This window comes from Anolis carolinensis, chromosome 2 (genome assembly GCF_035594765.1).
Source record: "Anolis carolinensis isolate JA03-04 chromosome 2, rAnoCar3.1.pri, whole genome shotgun sequence".
Lineage (NCBI taxonomy): Eukaryota > Metazoa > Chordata > Lepidosauria > Squamata > Dactyloidae > Anolis > Anolis carolinensis.
In genome coordinates, this window is record NC_085842.1 from 41,292,279 (window position 1) to 41,311,216 (window position 18,938).

The 18,938-nt window shown below is 41.2% G+C and overlaps 1 protein-coding gene across 6 annotated transcripts in view; it reads right to left on the bottom strand.

Moving 5' to 3' along the window:
- The window catches only part of adamts9 (ADAM metallopeptidase with thrombospondin type 1 motif 9), a 185,027-nt gene that overhangs the window by 142,882 nt on the left and 23,207 nt on the right, over positions 1 to 18,938 (bottom strand). For all 6 annotated transcript variants that reach the window (XR_010002523.1, XM_062969683.1, XM_062969681.1 and 3 more), the window contains 7 exons: positions 17,766 to 18,055; positions 15,865 to 15,948; positions 14,953 to 15,077; positions 11,807 to 11,847; positions 11,579 to 11,684; positions 7,279 to 7,425; positions 5,422 to 5,563 (listed from right to left, as the gene is read on the bottom strand). Coding sequence is in view for 5 of the 6 variants with exons in the window: in XM_062969683.1 (XP_062825753.1) it covers positions 5,422 to 5,563; positions 7,279 to 7,425; positions 11,579 to 11,684; positions 11,807 to 11,847; positions 14,953 to 15,077; positions 15,865 to 15,948; positions 17,766 to 18,055 (935 nt within the window). In the remaining variant the exon portion in view is untranslated. The remainder of the gene's footprint in view (positions 1 to 5,421; positions 5,564 to 7,278; positions 7,426 to 11,578; positions 11,685 to 11,806; positions 11,848 to 14,952; positions 15,078 to 15,864; positions 15,949 to 17,765; positions 18,056 to 18,938) is intronic.

Here is an 18,938-nt window from a genome sequence, read left to right on the forward strand (position 1 = left end):
CAAGGCTGCCGAACGTTGAACTAGTTGGAGTTTCCGGGCCGTCTTCAAGGGCAGCCCCACGTAGAGTGCATTGCAATAGTCCAGTCTAGAGGTAACTAAGGCATGGACCACCGTGGTCAGATCAGACTTCACGAGGTAAGGTCGCAGTTGGCGCACAAGTTTTAATTGTGCAAAGGCCCTCCCGGCCACGGCCGACACCTGAGCATCAAGTATCAGTGCTGAGTCCAGGAGGACCCCCAAACTGCGGACCTGCGCCTTCAGGGGAAGTGCGACCCCGTCAAGCACAGGTAGCCACCCAATACCCCGATCGGACATACGACTGACCTGGAGGACCTCTGTCTTGTCGGGATTAAGCTTCAGCTTATTCGCCCTCATCCAGCCCATCACAGCTGCCAAGCACTGGTTCAGTATCTGGGGGGCTTCCTTGGAGTTCGGTGGAAAGGAGTAGTAGAGTTGAGTGTCATCTGCGTAGAGATGGCACCGAACTCCAAAACTCCGGATGACCTCTCCCAGCGGTTTCATGTAGATGTTAAAAAGCATGGGGGACAGAATGGAACCTTGCGGGACCCCACAGGTCAAAGGCCAGGGGTCTGAGCAGGTGTCCCCCAGCTTCACCAACTGGGAACGGCCCTCCAGGAAGGACTGAAGCCACGACAGAGCCATGCCCCCAAGGCCCATCCCGGAGAGCCGTCCCAGAAGGATACCATGGTCGATGGTATCGAAAGCCGCTGAGATGTCCAAGAGAACCAGCAGGGTCACACTCCCCCTGTCCAGCTCCCTGCGGAGGTCATCCACCAAGGCGACCAAAGCCGTCTCAGTACTGTGCCCAGGTCTAAAGCCAGACTGTGATGGGTCCAGAAAATCGGTGTCATCCAGGAAACCCTGGAGCTGCGAGGCAACCACCCGCTCCAGGACCTTGCCCAAGAAAGGGAGGTTCGAGATTGGTCTGTAGTTGTTTAGAATGGCCGAATCAAGGGAGGCCTTCTTCAATATAGGCCTCACTATGGCCTGTTTGAGGACAGATGGAAATTTGCCTTGATCCAAAGAGGCATTAATTATCATCACAAACCACTCTACCAACCCTCCTCTGGCCGATTTAATTAGCCACGAGGGGCAAGGGTCTGCAGAGCAAGTGGTCGCTCTCACCGCCCCAAGGATCCTGTCCACGTCATCCGGGCGAACAAGCTGAAACGAATCCCACAAGTTCGAACAGACAGGTGCCTCAGTTACCTCTTTTGGCACTGCAACAAAACTAGCATCCAAGTCGAAGCGAGTCTGAGCGACTTTGTCTGCAAAGTGGTGCGCGAACTCGCTGCACCGAGTTGCCGAGTCTTCGGGTGCCCCTCCCCCCTCAGGAGGGTGAAGGAGCTCCCCGACGACCCGAAACAACTCCGATGGTCTGTTAGTTGCAGACGCTATGCGGGCAGTCGTGAAGGTCTTCCTGGCTGCCCGCAAAGCCGCGGAGTAGGCCCTAATAGCGGCTCTAGCCCATGCTCGGTCAGAAACGCTACGAGTTTTCCGCCAGTGGCACTCTAGTCCCCTCCTCGAGCGCTTCATCACTGCCAGCTCCTCCGTGAACCAGGGAGCCGAAGTGACTCTTCGCAATGAGAGGGGACGTTCGGGGGCGATCATGTCAATTGCCCTGGACATCTCGCTATTGTAGCGATCTACCAAGGCATCGACAGCCTCCATGACAGGAAGATCCCCAAGAGACCTCAAGAATCCATCTGGATCCATCAGTCTCCTGGGGCGGACCATCTTAATGGGTCCACCACCCCTGCGGAGGTTTGAGGTCACAGTGAGTCTTAAACTGATCAGGTGGTGATCGGACCATGACAACGGAAGAATATTTTGCTCTTCCACTCTGACCTCACCATCTGCCGCAACAAAAACCAGGTCAAGTGTGTGTCCAGCTTGATGAGTGGGACCAGATATCACTTGGGACAGTCCCATGGTCGTCATGGCGGCCATGAAGTCTTCAGCTGCACCAGTTAATGTGGCCTCGGCATGAATGTTAAAGTCCCCCAGCACTACCAGCCGCTGAGAGACCAAAGCCGCACCAGAGATCACCTCTGCCAGCTTGGGCAGGGAGACTGCCGTGTCGCGGGGTGGACGGTACACCAGCAGAATCCCCAAACTGTCCCGGGTACCCACCTTAAGATGGACACACTCAAAACCTGCAGATTGCAGGATGGCGCACCTGACCAGGGAGATTGTCTGCCGAAAGACCACCGCAACCCCACCTCCCCGCCCCCCGGCTCTGGCCTGCTGTTGCACCCCGAAACCTGGAGGACACAGCTGGGCGAGATTTACCCCGCCGGGCTCATCCAACCAGGTCTCGGTGATGCAAGCCAGATCCGCCGCTTCATCCAGGATCAAATCCTGGATGATAGCTGATTTACCATTGACGGATCTGGCATTAAATAGCAGGACCTTCAAACGGAGGGGACTGTCATGGAGGCTACCACTCCTATCCTTCTCCAGGGTCGCAAGAACTCTGTTGCGCTTATCCCTGGGATAAAGGTGACCACTCCTCCTCCTCCCCCACACGACCTCAATGGTCTCCCCCAGGCTCCGGTCCACTCCCCCCAGGGCGACAGGCAGGATAGAGCTCTCATTGCGATGCCCTAGTCAGCTGTCCATAAATGGGGAGCGACTCAGGATTCTATCCTGCTTAGAGTCTGAGAATGAATCCTGTAATGATGAGATGATGGAGCAGTCAGGGGAACTAGATTGACTAAACAAGAGCAATGTCTCTGGGCGGGAATCGAGAATAGATTGGGAAGGGTCTAGAGTTGAAATGGGGGACACTACACAAGATTCTAAGAGTGGAGGGGACCTAGATAAAGAGTCATGGGCACTAACCATTCTGGAACTAATGGTACCTTGAAAATGCAGTTCCGAACCTGCCATCAAGGGGCGGATTGTGGGGTCCAGAAATACCTTCCTAATATTAATACCCCATGAATTCAACAGGGGTTTACGCGCCCAAAGTGCTTCAATTAAAGTGCTATCATCAAAGGTGATAACGAGACGTATGGAGCGGTCCTGAGCTTGAAAGTCCTTACGTAGCCATGAAATGAACTTAATTTTGACTACACTTGGGCTCACAGATAGTATTTGACCGAGGGACTCCTGTACCGCTCTCCTTGAGGTCCATCTGCCCCTATTCAACCATGAGTCTGTTATTTCAAACGCCAATTTTTCTAATTGAGGTAAATATTTTTGGTGGCGCATTGGGTCAAGTGTGCACAGGCCAGACTCGGATATTCCATGTGCAATTGTCCTTTTTAAACCCTGATCCGTAACCTTATGCCCAGCCCTCCCTTCTCCCCTGTAGTCATGAGGAAGCTGTCTCTCATTCTCAACGTCCCCATCTTCCTTCAAAAATTCCTCCTTATGTTCTGATTGCCATTCCCCACCCTCCCCATCAGAAGTCAAAGACCACTTATACTCGGTTGAAGTGGCAGTCGCGATGTCCTCTTCCTTCCCGATGTAACACTGACCAGGATTGCTCACCAAGAGGGAGATCCCTTTGAAGAGGTAGTCTATCTTCTCATTTAATGTAGCAAGTTGTGAGAAGACGAGGTCAAGCGACTTCCCCATAAGTTCACACAGGTGAGAAAGTTCAGTATTCCCATGAGTTCCCAACTGATTCATTTTCCTGTACAACTTTCACCAAAAACCTTCCAACAGTACCACTCAAAAAACCTTCAAAGGTATTCCACCCTTTCTCACTGATCTTTCTCAAACGTTCTAGAACCTACTCTCCTGAGAGAACTAATTACACTTACCAATACATACTCGGACCCTCAATCACTTTCCAAAGTCCAACAGAACCAAAACCCAAACCAATAACTCATGAGAAATCTTAGGAAATATCTCTTTACCCACCCAAAAGCCCTCAGCACTACAGTCTAACCTTCCTCACTGCACTAAACAAACAAAACAAAAGCCCAGTCATAGTACACATCACTATTAAAAATAATTACAAGAAACAAATAAAATGACCAATAGATAAACAACCACAAAAGAATCATATGGATACAAAGCCTTAAGTCATTAAGCTTTTAAATCCTCAGTATCTCCCCCACATTCCTCTCATCCGAAAGACTGACACAGGAATATGTGTGTTTGTGAGTGTTACTCCCAATGGCAGTTTAGCACCTGGCATGGTGATAAAAACAATATGCAATTAAAGTTAATTACATTAAAAGGCATGTTGTCTTTGGCTCCTTTTGTTTACCATCAGTTTTGAACGGTCACCTTGATGATGAACATTTTGTAAACAACAGCCCGGTCATTACCTTGACATTAGCAGTTACATGGCTGCTATTTTAAATTGTTTTCAGGTGATTGCAGCAATTTTAGTTTATCCTGAAACCTGAAGATGTAGTTTAGAAATTTTAAAAGTAAATTACAAAATATCAAAAGCATGCAAACTACTTAGCCATGTGAAACAACTGTAATGATAGTAGCTGAGACTTCTATGAAACCCTTTTTCCTCGATACCTCTTAAGCTATTGTTTTTCATTCCAGTGATGCTAATAAAGGACAATGATACTTGGCCATGAGTAATAGCCTATGATATGAATAGGGGATTTTAATTTTACAATTACAGAAAAATAAGGCTGTTTTAAATTTTGTATAATGTGGTTTTATTCTGTAATGTTGCATTGTTTTTATATGAACTGTTGTTTAGTGTATTGTTTGCAGGCATTGAATTTTTGCCTATTTATTGTAAGCCGCCTTGAGTCCCCTCGGGTGAAAAAGGTGGGGTAAAAGTGCTGTAAATAAATAAATAAATAAATAGAAAGACCACAATGACCAACTCGTCTACAACCCAGCCTGTTTTATTTTTATGTCCATCCATTACATTTTTATCTCTAGTATTTGTAGTAAAACCTACAAATTTGGAAACTGCTGATCAAAACGATTTCCTTCAATTTTAAAAAATCCAGTTTTATATCCTGTGGTTTGCTGTTTCTCCCGTGTCACCACTAAGAGTTGATGTGAATGTTCCCATCTCATGGATGAATCTTTTTAGTAGGAACAACTGATCAGACACACAGTTTTCTAATAGCATCAGTATACTCCATGGAAGCATGGCACATCCTGAAAAAGTCTACAAGATGACCTACTCCCACACATTGTGGCATCCATTCATGTACCATAGCCATGAGAGATAGCACTATATGAAAGTGGCTTTCATACTCTTGAGCATGCGGCACATGCAAGAAGGCAGAAATCTGGGGTAATCTGTTATTGGGAACTGAAAACTCCAAATCTAGTCTAACAGGCTGTCATATTGTCCAGAAGACAGCATCATTCCCAGTGTATACTACTTGGTTCAGTTCGTCACAATTAAAGCAAGAATAAAGGTATTAAAGGAAAGGGGAAAATGGAAGAAAAGCATCTTACCATATAAGGGCAAACCTTAGCTCCGGGGCCAAATATTAACTCACACTGCTTATTGACATCATATATGTGACCTGGAAGTTGTTGAGGCAAAGGGTACCTCCTGGGTGAAGGTTCATCAAGCAAACACTCTCCATAACCAGTACTGGAATAAACAAATGTTACATTTATCTTCATGGTTGTATGGTAAAAGGTTAAGATCGTTTTAAAGGATTCAACAGAGTATTAGTACCCAAAATTAAATCCACTTAGAAGCTACCAATGTGAAAAAAAGTTCTAATTCACTGTGATATTAGACTACAGGATAATTGCAGCCATGCTATAAAACTGCTGGACTGCATAACAGCAGGATAGTTTATGTTTTATTGTGTCACTGAAAACTTGCATAATTGTTTTCACCAGACACATACATCCACCAGCTTTCTGAGCAGGCAAATTTTGTTTCAGACTGGTAGACAGCTAATAGCAATCGGAGAGCCTGGTTTTAGCTTTGGCTAAGAAGTTAGATATAGCAGATGGAAAACCGAGGAAAAGGTCAATCTACATTAACTGCTCACACATTTTTACATGTGGAGTGGTATTGCTGAGTGGGATTGAGTGCTCAGATGAAGTAGACCTCAAGATACAATATATCTTACGTATTTGCCATGATCTCATTCATATTAGGAAAACTATTTCATCACACAAAAAGCAAAAAAGCAACAATGCTAAGAATGAACTGTCAAAAAGTGGGGATACCAAAATTTTCCAACATAAAGAATTTTTTTAAAAAACAACAACTAAAGTCAATCATCCCCTAGAACTATCCAATGATGACTAAACTTACCATGCTAACTAGCAGTAGAGAGAGGGAATGAAGTGAACTGTAGGAGGGCAGTGTGTAGAACTGGTTGAAAGCTTTTTAAAAAAGTACAACTGATCAAAAAATAAGTTTCACTGCAATATTTTGTGGCAGGTCCCACTTATTTTCAGTAAAACATTTTCAAGCATGTTTTCTCTTTATATAATACATTTCATGTCACTTTGACCCATTTTTTGTTCATCTTCTACTTCATGTGGTCAAGAAAAACAAAGTGTTAGGTATGAATGAACCATGAGAAGTCTATGTGATTCAAGCACATGCAGCATATGAAAATGAATAGACAGAATGGGAAAATGTGTACATAACATATGTATATAAGTATTGACTTAATAATAATAATAATAATAATAATAATAATAATAATAATAATAATAAACTTTATTTATACCCCGCCTCCATTTCCCCAACAGGGACTCGGGGCGGCTTACATGGGGCCATGCCCAGAACAATACAATATAACAAAATATAAAAACAACACATCATAACACAATTAAACAATACAATAGATAATAATATACATTACAGCACAAAACCAGAAAAGCAATACATATTCCTTTCACATTTGCAAATATCAATTCAGAGCTTGAAAATAACATATCATGATATCTGAAAATAAATACTACTTAATAGCTACATTTCTTGAGAAAAATGGGAAAGTTAACTCTTTTTTTACAGTTTACAATTACAACAAAGCAGTAGTCAACTAGCTTAAGAACAAGCTGGTTGTTCTACAACAGTAACTAATTGCTGTTACTAGTTATGTATAATTGGTTGATGCTGCGTCACCGTTTCTCAATATAAATGTTGTAGTAAATTAATAAATACTTTTAAAAAAGTAATTTTCCAACTTTTAAAAATATCACCCTCATCCATTCATTTGCATGCAGCTTTTCCACACTTTTCTGCCCAATATAGTACCCAGTATGGGTACCTATACAAATATGGTAATCTATATGGCAAAGACAGATAAACAGATATGAAATTAATTAAGACCTTACTCTAAAAATTCTGTGATGTATTTCCGGCTACATTTTGACCACATCCAGGGGTTGGTATTGTAGTTCAGGGTAGGAGCCATAACATGTTGCTGGTTTTTCCCTCCGTCTTCTTTGCACTTATTGTTGTCATCATGCGGCATATTAAATCTAAACAGAAAGCATATTGACCGCCATGTTAACTTGAATTTTAGAAAGAAGGCAATTAAGGGTACCATCCTGCCAAAGTTTAAATATCATGGATTTCGGTTGAAAAGATTTAAGCACATAGTTTGCCAAAATCAATGAGATTTAAAAACACTCATGGAATTAGCTAGCTGGAGTGAAGTGTTTATTGTTCGAAAGGGAAGTGGGTAGCAAATGAATACAGCTCTTAAGCCCATTTGTGTTTTTGTATCCTGCTAAGATTTAAAACATTTTACAGAGAGTAATCTGTTTGTATTCAAGGATGTGCATTTGGAAGCAAAGGCATTTTACATTTTAAAAAGGTTTGCCCTCAAGCAGGTTATAGATCTAGGTTTTGGAAGTCAGGAGGATGGAAATGATTTGTCAAATGATGAATTTCCACTGAATCACAGAGAGCAAATATTACTGCATCCTGCCAGCAACAGGTTTTATAAAAACTAGCCAGGTCCTGTTTAAAATGATTAAAACATTGAATCTCTAATTCAAACCTATGTATACTATTTTAATATGTAACACTATAAAGAATAGATCAGGTGATCTCTCTTCCAGTCTGACTCGAAACACAATTCCTTGGTCTGCCTTTTAATTGATCATGAGTACTCCTCCCTTGTCTGCATTATATTTCCTTTTGTTCACTTTCACTCACTCAGTAACCCTAGAGAATAAATCTTTTCCCTTTTTTTTCGTGTCAGGAGCAACCAGAGTTGCTTCTGGAGTGAGAGAATTGGCCGTCTGCAAGGACGTTGCCCAGGGGATGCCCAGATGTTTTGATGTTTTACCATCCTTGTGGGAGGCTTCTCTCATGTCCCCACATGGAGCTGGAGCTGATAGAGGGAGCTCATCCGCACTCTCCCCGGGTGGGATTCGAACCTGGCAGCCTTCAGGTCAGCAACCCAACCTTCAAGTCACAAGGCCTTTATCCCCTAGACTACCGGAGTCTCCTAGCTTTTCCCTTAAGGCTGAAGTGGACAACTGTCTGTGGGTTGCATGCTCCCTCCCAGCAAAGCCTGAAGAGCCCTGTTTAATTCTGCAGTCCTTTTCAAACTGTCAACAGTAAGTAACATTGCATCATTTCCCATCACCATTTTGACAAGTACCTCAGAGCAAAATGAAGCTTTCTGGGGTACTATGGGCCTGTAGAGTATTTGTGGGGGTGCACATATTTGTGCATCTTTCTACATGTTTGGAGAGCTTTTTGTATTGCTTGTGTACAAAAAGTGGTTGAAAATGGCAAACATAATAATGCTGGGAGGAAGCTTTAAGGACTGGTGAAGGTTTCAGAGGCGAAAAAATAGTTTCTGAGGTAGCTTTATCCACACATGCCCTATAGTAGAAGGATACAAGGAAATAGTTTCCCTTTGATCTTGAAATTGTTTCAAATGCATTGATGTATATCAGGGGCTAAGACTCTCAAGGCCCCCCAACTCCTGTTGGGGATAACTACATACCTATTTGTCATGATTGAAAAAAAAATCAAGTGTAAGTTTCTCATGGCAAAGTTTTCTAATGAAGCAGAACTCTCACCTTCAGTCATCCGTGTACATTATATTCCTGCTATCCTCTATTATATAGAGTTAGTCTCCAGGGACAACTATACTCCAGAGATGAATTTGGCTCCCCTTTCTAATGTGGTACAATTACTACATGCCATCAACATCAATATCAATATATTCTTTTTAAAAAAACACCTATGGGGTTTGCAGCACATGATGTATAGAAGAATGTTGCAAATATGCCACAGAGGCAGAACAGCTTAAGCTGCTGTGCTACTTGAAGTGGAAGAGAGGAAATGACCTGATGTGATCCTAAATTTGAAGGCTGTTGAGTTTACATTTCCATTAAGCTTGTCTTCAATGAACAAGTTCTGCCCTCCGTTAAAAGAGCAAAAAAAGAGTTTCCTGTTTAGGGTGGCTTCTAACCCCAGTCACTTCCAATGAAATGAACAACATTTGCAAACTGTAGGCAGGACCTGATCCCTACAAACTGTCAACAGAAAACCAAGTGAAAACGGGAAATCAGCAGTTGGAGGAGGGAAAACACACGCAAAATTAGTCGCTACAAAAGAACTTGTTACATTGTTTAAAACATTATAGCTCACCAATTTCACAAAAACTCAACTTTTCTCATCCCCGTTCTCTTCATATAGTCTTTGTTTTATAAATTATATTTTTGCAGTTTACCAATGCAATGCTTGTGGTTATTATTGAAGATATTGAAATAATTCAAGATTCTCCATACCTCGGCCCAGACATTAATCGGAATGGACATTGCAGTGAAGAAATCAGAAGAAAGACTAGGACTTGGTAGGGCAACTACAAAGAAACTAGACAAGATCCTGAAGTATGATTAGGATTGTCCATGCCATTGTAATTCTAGTTTCTATGTACAGTTTTGGTCAGTGATAGGGAAAAAATCAACTCATTTAGAATATGGTGCTTTTCAAGAGTTCTGTGGATAAGGGAACCGCTAAAGTGACAAATAAATGGGTCTGAACTCTCCCTGGAAGCCAGGATGACTGAACGGAGACTGTCATGTTTTGGATGTATCATGAGACATTATGACTCACCAACAAAGACAGCAATGTAGAAGACAGAAGAGGAGGACTGCATTCTAGAGGGATAAACTCTGCCAGAAATCCACCATAAATTTGTACTGCAGGCCTAGGTAGCTACTAGGCATTGCTAGGTCCCACTGCATGATTCCATAGTATTCAAAGTGCTTCATGCATAAGAGACTGCACTCAAGAAGCTTACATTTTACTTCCAAACAATCTATCTACCACCTTTGAATAACTGACAACATTTGAGAAAAAAGAATAGATGGTGACAGCTGAGACTACAGATGATTTTAAAAACAGAATGTACTGCAATGAGCTCCAGATGATGATTTAGCTACTACAAATGAAGCCTAAATCATGTAAAGTTTTGAGAGACATCTGAAATCATTACTATTAAAATATTTTATAGATTGGTACTTTTGTGTTTTCAAAATCAAATAATTACGATGCATTCCCTAAATTTTATGCAACAATACAAAGTAAAGCTAACTGCACAAATGAGAATTTAAGTTTTATGATTATTGCTCAAGCACTTAATGTTAGAACACATGTGTAGGCCTTGAGGATATGACACAAACCTGCAATGAACAATCAATTAAACAAACTGGAGTGGAAATGGAATTGCCCAACATCTTAAGTCACTAAATGTGAATGTGACACTCATTCTTCAGGGCATAGATATATAATCTTCAATGAATTAAAATGTTAAACACCTCACAAAAAGAAATCTACAAGTGGCTACTTATAATTATCCTTACTACTCTTTACATGGTTATTTGTTTTATTGTTGTTTACTAATTATTTATTATCATATATATATATTCAGAACTGAAAAGAAATTCAGAATATAATGTATAATAAATATATAGTATATAATAAAAATGCCCCACCTTGTGGCTGGAGACTATGAATGGGATCCACAGGGGTTGTTCCTCTGGTGGAACCTTATCTATAACCAAGATACCACTTCTGTGGATCCTCAAAATCAAATGAGAGGGAAGGGGAAATCTCCTGAGCAACATCTGCAGCAGCATGGAGTGTTGTGGAGGGGAAAGGGAAGTCCTATCATGCAATAGTTGGATACTAAAATGATGTTGGGTTTATATCTATAGATCATCAACTTGTCATGTTGCCACATACAGCCCCAATAAAATACACTGAAAATGTGTAGCTTAATTACCTGCTTTTGAAGCAAAAAGTACTTCACGGTAATATAATAATTTCTGATTCACAAAACATATATGGTTTGGATCCTACATTTTTCCTACATTCCCATGGAAAATGCACTCTTGCCAATTCCATCTCAGTAATCATTTCCTTATATCAGATCTCACTCCATTCCCAAAGGTCTTCCTGAAATACCCAGGGGATGAGACAGAGAAGGAAGGAGCAGGGAAGCTTTGTTGTGCAGACACTGATTCAAGTCAACAGTGCTACTCCAGTGTATCAAATTCCTGACTCACAATAAGTTTATCATGCAATTTATATGACATGCACATTATAGGCTTGTTATATAGTCCAATGTTGTTGTAAATGTATTGGTAATGTTACAGAACATACACATGGCCAAGTTCATGTGCAATCGTAAAAGCAGTACTTAGTCCACTGTCTTCACTAATTGAACAGCTCCGGTATGGATCACAGACTGTGCCCAATTCAGCCAGACCTGGGAAACCAAAAGCAGAACAAAACAAGAGTTTGTGGTCTAAATTAAGACACAGAATATTCTGTCAAGAACATGTTAATATTGTTACCTTAAAGAGTAAGCAAAAAAGAGATTAGGCTTACCTAAAGTATCGCATTTGTCGTGAGCTCTACAAATATCCTGTCTGAAAGCAAACAGACTTGATGCTTTTAATTTCCATGCAAGCTATCAATTAGAATAAACAATCAATATGCATCATTTAACCAATATCTAAAACACAGTGGTTTTATTGCCAGACATTTATTTTTCAGTTTCTGTCTATATAACCTGCCTAATCACAAATGTTCAAGATTGCTAACAGTGTAATTTGCATTTTTCAAAAGACAGTTGAAATTTTGTTTTCAGCATCAGAACTCTGGCAGACAAGAAGGACCAACATAAAACTTGGAAAACCTCTGATTTGGTTTCAACTGCTGATCATCTGAAATTGATCATGGTAATGAAGGAACAACTAAACAGTTGTTTCTAGGAATGTGCAATTCGGTAAAAACCCAAGCCGTCGTCGGTGTCCGGTTTTTGACTGCTCCCCATTCTGTTTTTAGGGAGCTTAGTGAATTCAGGAGGGCTTTTTGTTTTCATGCCAAAAAGATTCGGTCCATTGCCACCAATGGGAAAATTTAGAGGCTAATTTCACTGTCATTTGTAGGCCTATCAGCATGAAACTTGCCTCAGTTGTAGGTCACATTTACTTCTGAAAGCCTGCCAACTTTCAGAATGTGTCACCAATCTATGAATATTTTGGAAAATGTTGAAGTTTTTACTATACCATTTTTTAAAAAAAAAAACGCACAAGAGGAGGTTCTGGGAATTGAAGTCCCAAGTGCACATCACAAGAGGGGAGGAGAATGGACACAATCAGCCTGGTCTCTAATTGGCTGAGAAAGAAAGTGAGAAACACACAGAGAGAAAAACCTCAACTCCCAGCATGCCTCAGTCAGGGAGCACAAGGCATCTTCAATACTTACGTAGCACAGAGTGCTGCTGGGAAAACAAGTTCCCATTTGCCTCAAGCAGGCATGGGGTAGGGGGCTTTTGGGAACAGATGGAGGAGGCTTCTGGGGAAGTGTGAGGACTCATGGGCCTTGTAGTCCTGTTCCTAGTACTATTGTGGCAGACAAAGAGGAAAACATGGGGTTTTCGCCGGTTCAGCAAGAGCCGGAGTCTCCTCACCTGCAGGATGTTGATGTTTGCCCTCAAGAATTCAGCCAAACAGGCCTTGGGCAGAACTCCCCACCGTTTCCCAGAAAAGAATCTTATTCCAGAGAAAGGGGAGTCAGAGAGGCCCAACAGAGGAGTTTACGCTTAGCTGCCAAACATCAAGCTGATTAGGCCTGCTTCCCTTGGGAAATTCTAAGGAGTCACACATCTGGACAGAGTTGGGTTTCGCTTCTCGTTCTCTAGGGAAAGAGTTCTGTTGGCGGGAAAACGAGACCCAATATAGGTGTTTGGCGTGAGGGGTTCTTTGCGGAGTCAATTGATCAGCTTGAGGAGAGAGATCATGTGTGGACTTCGTAATCCCAGTTCCTTGCTTCCCGGATCAAGCTTCAAGCCTTGCCCTGTCTCACGGTTTTACCACGGACTCTGTTTCATGCTTCATGTTTGCCTTGTCTCCAGTCACGGATCTAGCCAAGAATCAAGTTATTTCCAGCCTTGTTGTCAAGCTTCATTGGACTCTAAGACTCTGCTATTTCCCCACACTATTGCTTGGCAAAGTGTGTGTTTCAGTCAAGTGGATTAAAACTTTGAACTCTAATATCTTATATTGGACAATACATTTCTGGACTATATTTGACCTCATCTGAAAGGTCTGCTTCTGAACTATATTCTTCACTTGTTTTTATTGATTTTATATATTTATTTAATAAAGATATTAGATAGAGACTGGCCTCTGTGTAAGGTTATTGGTGCTCTGCAGCCAGGGACCTGACAGGAAGAAAGTAAAGGAGGAGGAGCAGGTTCCTGATTAGTGGGGCTGCGACCCCTTCAGGTCAGTGCTGCTCACTCAGCCTCATTGGTCCCTATTAGTCCCCATTAGTCAAAAAGGTCTGGCTGCTGTGATCTGTTCCAGCTAAGGCTTCGGCTGTCCCCCACCTTGCTCGTTTTCATGGATTCGGCAGCTGAATCCCCCAAACCATCCAGAGCCCGTTTTGAAAAACGGAAATTTGCACAACCCTAGTTGTTTCTTCATTTCTGTGATAAATTTTAGATGATCAGCAATGAAGCTATCTACCCTATCTTCTCATTTCCAGTGAGGTCTGGAATCAAATCCCAGTTCTGTTTTTCCTCTGGCATGGCATAGAAAATATGAGGTTCTTGAAATATTGTTGAACACCTACTACTCCTTCCCAACAAAGAAATGATAAGACATAATGGGAGCTCTAATCAAGAAATACCACAACCACATATGCGCCCATTCCTCTCCTTAGGGTAGTTAGAATGTTTCCAATCCTCAGGGTATCTACCCAGACTTGGAGTCATTGATCTGACAGTATCCTTTATTCCACAAATCCCTTATAATATTGCCAACATAATACAAGCCAGATGCTGCTTATGTTTACCACTAAAAACATAGTTTTGTTAGTTTAAATCATCAGTGTATGCTATAGTACTGGATATGTTTAGAACTTTCTATAGAGATAACCAATCACAGTATTTTTTCCATTTACAACCATAATCTAGGAAAGCATTACAACTTATATATGTGGTTTCCCTCCACCCACAAACCAACACCTGTACTTCCGCAGCACTTACCCACCTACCCTACTGGTAAACCCCCTTTTAAAAACTCACACATCTAAAATACATTTTGCAACTGACAGGGAACTGATGCAACAATGGAAAAGGATGTGTGCATGTGAGCCATGAATGAAATGGAAATGATTATGTTTTCTTGAAGCCAATTCCTCCCCTGAGTTTAAACTCTTTGCAACAGACCTTTCATTTTCTGAAAACATGATCATCTTTACTGCTAATCAGTTGTTTTCTAAGAAATTTAAATACTGTGGATAACAAATGGGGGCTGAAACATTGGATCACATCAATTCACCATAAAGAATGATACTTCTCCTTTGCATTCCTATTCCAACCCAAATGCTAATTTCTATGCCATAACACTTCGGTTATCTGTTCTATATATTACAATTCAGCAATCATACTGCTATTTCATGGAGACCAGAAGATACAAACAAATAATCATTCACATCATGGCAACCATCCGCACAGAACATACCTTGTTACTAGTACAGCCGTGTCATGTTTCTCTGGATTGTCTTCATTAAGATGGTTTTGGGTTTGCTGCCATTGGCAAAAGTTTTTTAGTGTCGTCTGAGCATTGTAAGATATGGAAGGACCATCCTAAGTTCAAATAGACAAAAAGTATTACTATTTCTTATGACTCCCCTTCCCCATTCACCCCTTTTCTACCTTTGAAAGGTTTCTTCAAAGGAAGTTTATCCTTGCCTTTCTCTAATGTGAGAGAGTGTGACTTGCCCAAGTTCACCCAGTGGGTTTTCGTGGCTAAGTGGGAATTCAAACCCTGATATCTTGGAGTTTTAATCTAGCATTCAAAGCACTATAACATTCCAGATCATTAAGGAATATCTATTTAGAAAGTAAGATCCATTACAAGTACTATTACAATGGAGCCTTGGCATCCACTGGGATTTAGTTTCAGGACACTTTGTGGATACAAACATCAGCAGATCTCAAGTCTCATTATAGTCAATGGCATACAATTGTTATCCTTATATAAAATGAAAAAAATTAAAGTTTGCTTTGGGAAATTTGGAATATTTTCAAGTCATGGATATTTGAACCCATGGATACAGAATTCTTGGATTCAGAAGGCTGACTGTACTTATCTGCTATGAAAACAGTACAATATAAAAATGGCAGAGATAAAGCAGCAAATTAAGATAAAAATACTAGCAAATAATTTCCTAACTACCACCAATATCAAAAGCAGTCAAAACACTAGGTGCCTGCCTTATCCAGCCAGGTCTTGGTGATCCTTTGGGCAGAGCATGCTGTGTTTTTACAGTTGCAAAGGGATCTACTTGAAAGAATAATTAACGATAACAATGTCAAGGAGATAAAATTTGTGAAGGGTTTGGATGAGAGAAGTAAGACACAAAGTAATTACCTGTTCATTAGGAATGACAGCTAACTTCACAACAACAATGTTAATTAAATTGCCAATGCTTGGATCTTTATATATAGATGCTACCTGGAAAAAGAGTTAATGTCCATAAGCATACAAGCTAGCAAGAAAGTAACAATGTCCCCACTCCCCCATAAAATGCTGAAGATGTTCACCCCTAGACCCTAATTTAATTCTGGCCATAAGAAGAATTTTGTAGGCCCAATAGCAAAGGGTGGGGTTTGCATGGCCAGAAATAAAACAAGACATCTTTGCTGGAATTGAAATCAATCCTCAGTTTTACTGGTTCCTGCTAAATAGATGTAGCTGAGAGTCCTTCCACACATGGTTAAAAACCTGGAAGTAACTGGGTTAAAAGGGGGATCAGTGGGTGGCTAAACAATGTTTAGCCAAAGTGCGGGTGGAATCAAGTTAACAGCTGAAAAGCACGTGTTAAAAAGGTGCACTTAAAACCCAATTCCACCTGAAAAATGTGAACCTTTGCATGACTGTATATCCCTGTAGTCATGCAAGACATGTGCGTTCCTTCCCCCTGTGTGGACTGCTCCAGCATATGTGTGCTTTTTAAAAGCCCAAAACAGCTGACCAGCTGACCAGGCTGTCAAAACATGGAGCTACAGACACACAGGGGGCTCACGAGAAGCAGAATGGGAAATAATTAGAACTCTCTGAAACTCTTTCTTTTAAACTTTATAATATTAAACAGAGCTTGAATTAACAATTGGGTGAAGAAAAAGATCTGACTGAAGTTTTTTTTAAAAAAAAATCACTCTGTTACACTGGACCTTATATACATACATGCAACTCTGTTTGTGTTTACATTAAGATATTTGCATGTGCACATATGAGGCCCAGCACATAACGGAGTGAGTTTTGTAAAAATTAACTTCCGCTGGATGTCTCCCATCCACCTCCATCTTGATCCGCAGTAAAGGAAGACTGTAAAGATTGCAAAGGACCATTTCCTGAAGTTGATAAGTTTGTGTGTGGACCTGCTGTTAGGTCCTGGGATTTTTTGCCTCAGTTATAAAAACATAGATTTTGGTGCTCTCTGGAAGCATCCTGAGTATGGAGCCAGATTCAATCATTGTCTAACTGCTAGTAGAAAGCATCACATAGAATCACAGAATCAAAATTCTGAAAGAGACCATAAGGGCCATCCAGTCCAGTCCCCTGCCATGGGAGCTAATACAATCAAAGAGCTCATGACAATAATGGAAATCTAATCATTTTGCGCAGTTGGGCAGCCACCCTACATGTCCCCTCTGCTCTGGTATCGTAGTAGCCCCTGGTTGTGTCAAGCTGCCTTACTTTCACACCAGGCAGATCAACAATGTGCTGAAGGCCTCCTGTCTCGCCTCCCATCCTAGCTTTTGCTGGGATGGGAGGCTGGAAGTTTCTGAATATAAAGGAAATACTAGATTTGAGGGAACCTTCTGGGATATCTGATGTATTGATTACACCACTGCTTTTCAAACTGTGGGTCCTGACCATAAATGGAGCCCCCTTAGCTCAATGTTGGGGTCCCAATAATTGTCATCAGTAAAAGTTTTCAGAGCATCACTAGTGTCTATTTTAGACATTTACACAAATCTGTTATGTAGCATTTATGGTGGACTCTACAGAAGATTATTCAGTTGTACTTCATAAAAAAGAAAAGCAGCCTGTTCAGCAAGCCTTGAAGTGATTATTTGTTATAAGTAAATGTCTGATTTTTATACTTATTTTATATATCTATATATCCAGGGTCACGTAAATATTTATCTGGCCGAAAAGGGTAATGAATGGAAAAGTTGAAGAAGCTGTGGATTAGATTCTTTTTAACAACAGCGATGTAAAATCTACCCCAATGCAATATAACATCATCCTTACATAATACTTACTATGGACATTAATGTCAAAATGTAGTGCTCGAGGTTTGCTCCATGATAAGCGACCATTCGGCTATCTGCCACTACCATTACTTCCACATATCGAGGATAGGAGAGAAAGCGTTTGTTTCTTCGGCGTGTATTCTTCCCTCTTATGCTGCTCGTCTTGTTTTTATTGGTTGCAGGAAACTGTTCTGAGACTAAGCTGTGTTTCAATGACTGTATATCAGACAACATGTTATTGGGAGGCCACTGTCCTGTTTTGCTTCTTCTCTTAAATTTCCTGTGATTATTTGCATGTCCTGTAGGTTTTTAAAAAGAAAATGCGTCAATGAGCATTCCTTTAAGACAGAACTCACAAACCAAACTTGATTAGGATCAATAATTATATCTCAATCTGATATCAAAAGTGGGATTTTTAATGCCTGTCAGTTTGGAGTATGAGGTTGTTGGACTGCAATTCGTATTCTGCTTCACTGCTGGCTACTCTAGCTAAGGCTAGTGAATCATAGCAGCTTGACACCATGTGAACTGCAATAGCTCAATGCTATGGAATTCTGGGATGTGTAGGTTTGTGAGCTATTTACTATTCTCTGTCAGAGAGTTATGGTGGCACAACAAACTATAAGCTCCAGCATTCTATGGGATGGACCCATCGTAGTGTGAATGGTGTCAAACTGCTATAATTCTGTACTGTAGAGTGTCTATGGAGACATATCAATATATATTTATTTATTTGCGATATTTCTATCTTGCCTTTCTCTGCCCGGAAGGGGACTTAAAGCGGCTTTACCTAGAAGGCAACTATTTGATCCCTTGACAACAATAGAATAATAAAAGACATTTAAAAATCATAGAATTCAAGTAAAACAGTTAAAATATTAAAATCACAATCATATTTAATCACATAATCCACAAGCATAAACCAGGCCATTCCTATAGTCATAACATGTCAATCCACATCTGTTTGTTTATTGCACAGGTTCTCTAAAGGCTTGATCACAGAGCCACATTTTTACTTTCTTGCGGAAGATCAAAAAGGAGGGGGCTGATCTAATATCCTTGGGGAGGGAGTTCCAAAGCCGAGGTGCCACTACTGAGAAAGCCCTGTCTCTCATCCCCACCAGTCATGCCTGCAAAAAAGGTGGGACCGAGAGCAGGCCTCCCCAGATGATCTTAAACTAT